Source organism: Arachis duranensis, chromosome 4 (assembly GCF_000817695.3).
Source record: "Arachis duranensis cultivar V14167 chromosome 4, aradu.V14167.gnm2.J7QH, whole genome shotgun sequence".
NCBI classification, from domain to species: Eukaryota; Viridiplantae; Streptophyta; class Magnoliopsida; order Fabales; family Fabaceae; genus Arachis; species Arachis duranensis.
This window is the reverse complement of record NC_029775.3, coordinates 37,437,325-37,440,518: the sequence shown is the minus strand read 5'-3', so window position 1 is coordinate 37,440,518 and position 3,194 is coordinate 37,437,325. Positions and strand designations below refer to the sequence as shown.

Sequence of the window (3,194 nt, the reverse complement as noted above, 5' to 3'; positions counted from 1 at the left end):
GTGCAAGGGTAGTTTAAGCATGCAAGTAAGAAGCATGAGAGGCAAACACCCTCAAATACCAACGTAGGAGTCAATTTATGAAAAAGTGAGTGGATGGGTTGGAGAATGTGGGGATGCACCCAAAAGTGATTAGTTAAGAGGTAATTAGTCAAAATGAGCTCAAAACTCAAGTATGCCTTTTCTCAAACACTTGGGGTGCATCCTTTTTGTAGTATGTAATTAGATGCAGGTGAAAGCAATGTAACATTCCACAATCCATTATTAATGATTACAGTGCACAGTGGTTGTAAGAAAATCAAGCAACACATCTCATCTATCAATGCAAGAGAATGTAGGACCCAAATGCCTATGAAGAGTTAAATGGAAAAAAAAACGAAAACACCCCAAAGAAGTGGCTAAAAAGATTCAGGGGAAAAGAAAGAGACTACCTAAAACAAATTGAAATTGAAGATTAAGAATCAAAAAGAGAGAAGTAGAGCAAGAGGGGAGCCTAGTAAAGTACCTTAAGAGAGATGGAAATGGGTATAGGAGAGGGGGTTGTAAAGTGGAATGATGGAGGATGGAGGGGCAATGTAGGGGCCACCGGAGGTAGGTGGTCGGAGGTGGTTGGAAGGAAGAAGAAAGGGTAATAGGGAGATGGGTAGTAGAGGGGGTGAGAAAAAGACAAGGAGAAAAAGAATGAAGGGGAGCAAGTGTGCTCCCTGTTAAATTGGCGTCGATCACCCACGCGTGCGCGCATGGTCCGCGCTCGCACAAAGAAGCGAGGTGGAGTGGGGGGCGCGCGTGCACGTTGCGCACACGCGCCCATGCGCTTGTGCCGGTAGCACAAGGGTGGCTTAGAAGTGGCACAACTCTCTGGACGAAGTACCAGAAGTTGGCTGCAGGACTATTGGCGCGCGCGCACAGTGCGCGTGCGCAGCAATGTGGTTATACCCCAGGCATGAGATGAGCCTGGGGTGGGCCTAACTCTCTGTGAAGTGGCCTAGAGGAGGGTGCAGGACGAGGGACGCGTGCGCGGCCTAGGCGCGCGCGCGCGCACATCGTGTTGCGAGCAATGGACGCGTGCGCACCAGGTGCGCGCACGCGGCAGAGGTGGTAGGCTGGTGGCTTAGTGCAGGCCTGAGAGTGGCCTAACTCTCTGGAATATGTGCCAGGAGTGCACAAGGGTAATCGGCGCGCACGGTGCGCTAGCGCGTCGATCTGCAGATTTGTGAAAGCGTGCGTACGCGCCATGTGCGCGCACGCATGATTGGCCTGTGCCTCAAGCATGGGGCTGGCGTAAGGTGGGCTCAACTCTCTGGAAAATGTATGGAGGGTTGCTTTTGTCGATCCACGCGTCCGCGCATAGTGCGCGTCCGTGCGGATGGTCGACAAATGCTTCAAAGACGCGCGCGCGCCAGGTGCGCGCACGCGCAGAAGGGTGCCTTTTCCAAAGTTTGCATGTTTTCGCACCACTTATAGCATTCTACCCCTCTAAACAGCCACTTATACCAAATGAATTCAACAAATGAAGCAAAATTAGAATTGAAATCTAACTACAACTACTTCTATTACCTAGGTACCAATCATGAAGTCAAGTGTTAAGCAAGTGTCAATCAAGGAACGATTCAATGGTTATGTACAAAGGAAGATCTTACCATGGTGGGGTGTCTCCCACCTAGCACTTTTGTTTACCGTCCTTAAGTTGGACTTCCACTAGCTCAAAGTTCTTGTTCAAGAGATGCATCCCTCAAGAGGAATACTTCAAATTCCTTGGAGTTCTTTCTTTGCTCACCATGGTACAATTTGAGACGGTGCCCATTTACCTTGAAAATGTCCGGACTTGATGGGTGGCGCAAGTGGTAGACCCCATAAGGTTCTACTTTCTCCACTTGGTAGGGTCCATCCCACCTTGATCTAAGCTTTCCGGGTAGTAATCTCAACCTTGAGTTGTAAAGAAGGACTAGGTCACCGGGTCAGAATTCCCTTCTCCTAATGTTCTTGTCATGGATGGCTTTCATCTTTTCCTTGTAAAGTCTAGAGTTGTCATAAGCTTCTAATCTTAAGCTTTCCAATTCCGCTAATTGAAGCTTTCTCTCTACTCCGGCTCCGCCCAAGCTCATATTACATTCCTTTATGGCCCAATAAGCTTTGTGTTCAATTTCTATCGGTAAGTGGCATGCTTTACCATATACAAGCCTAAAGGGGCTCATGCCAATGGGTGTTTTGTAAGCCGTTCGATATGCCCATAGTGCATCGGTGAGTTTAGCGCTCCAATCCTTCCGATTCGGCTTTACAATCCTTTCCAACATGTGTATGATTTCCCGGTTAGAAACCTTAGCTTGGCCGTTTGTCTGAGGGTGGTAGGCCGTGGCGACTTTGTGTATGATGCCATACTTTCTCATGAGGCCGTCCATTTTTTTATTGCAAAAGTGGACTCCTTGGTCACTTATGATTGCTCTTGGGGAGCCAAAGCGACAAATGATATTGTTCCTCACAAAAGAATAAACAACATGAGCATCATCTGTTCGGGTGGGGATTGCCTCCACCCATTTTGACACATAATCGACGGCTAACAAGATGTAGAGAAAGCCATTGGAATTTGGAAATGGTCCCATGAAGTCGATTCCCCATACATCAAAGATTTCACAAAAAAGCATATTTTGTTGGGGGATTTCGTCCTTCTTAAAAATATTTCCAAACCGAATGCATTGGGGGCAAGATTTGCAATAGAGAGAAGAATCTTTGAGAAGTGTTGGCCACCAAAATCCGCAATCAAGGACCTTTCTTGCCGTTCTTTGGGGGCCATAGTGGCCACCTCCTTCGGAAGCATGGCAAGCGTCCAAGATTGCTTGGAATTTAGTTTGAGGTATGCACCGTCGCACTATTTGGTCCGCTCCACATCTTCATAAATAGGGATCATCCCAAACATAGTATTTGGATTCGCTTTTCAGCTTATCCTTTTGATGTTTGCTGAGATTGGGAGGGAGGGTGCGTGAAACCAAGTAGTTTGCTATTGGGGCATACCAAGGAACTACTTCCGAGATTGCGTGCAAACCATCTAGAGGGAAGGAGTCATTGATAGGAGTGGTGTCACCTTTTGTGTGTTCGAGGCGACTCAGATGGTCCGCCACTAAGTTTTGGGAACCACTCCTATCTTTGATCTCCAAGTCAAATTCTTGTAACAAAAGCACCCAACGAATTAATCTCGGTTT

At 47.4% G+C, this 3,194-nt stretch overlaps 1 protein-coding gene across 1 annotated transcript; it reads right to left on the bottom strand.

The window, feature by feature from the left end:
- Nucleotides 1-1,955: 1,955 nt before the first annotated feature.
- Nucleotides 1,956-2,396, bottom strand: LOC107484168 (uncharacterized). The gene has a single exon (XM_016104785.1). The coding sequence runs from the start codon at nt 2,394-2,396 to the stop codon at nt 1,956-1,958; it is 441 nt and encodes a 146-aa protein (XP_015960271.1).
- Nucleotides 2,397-3,194: the final 798 nt, after the last annotated feature.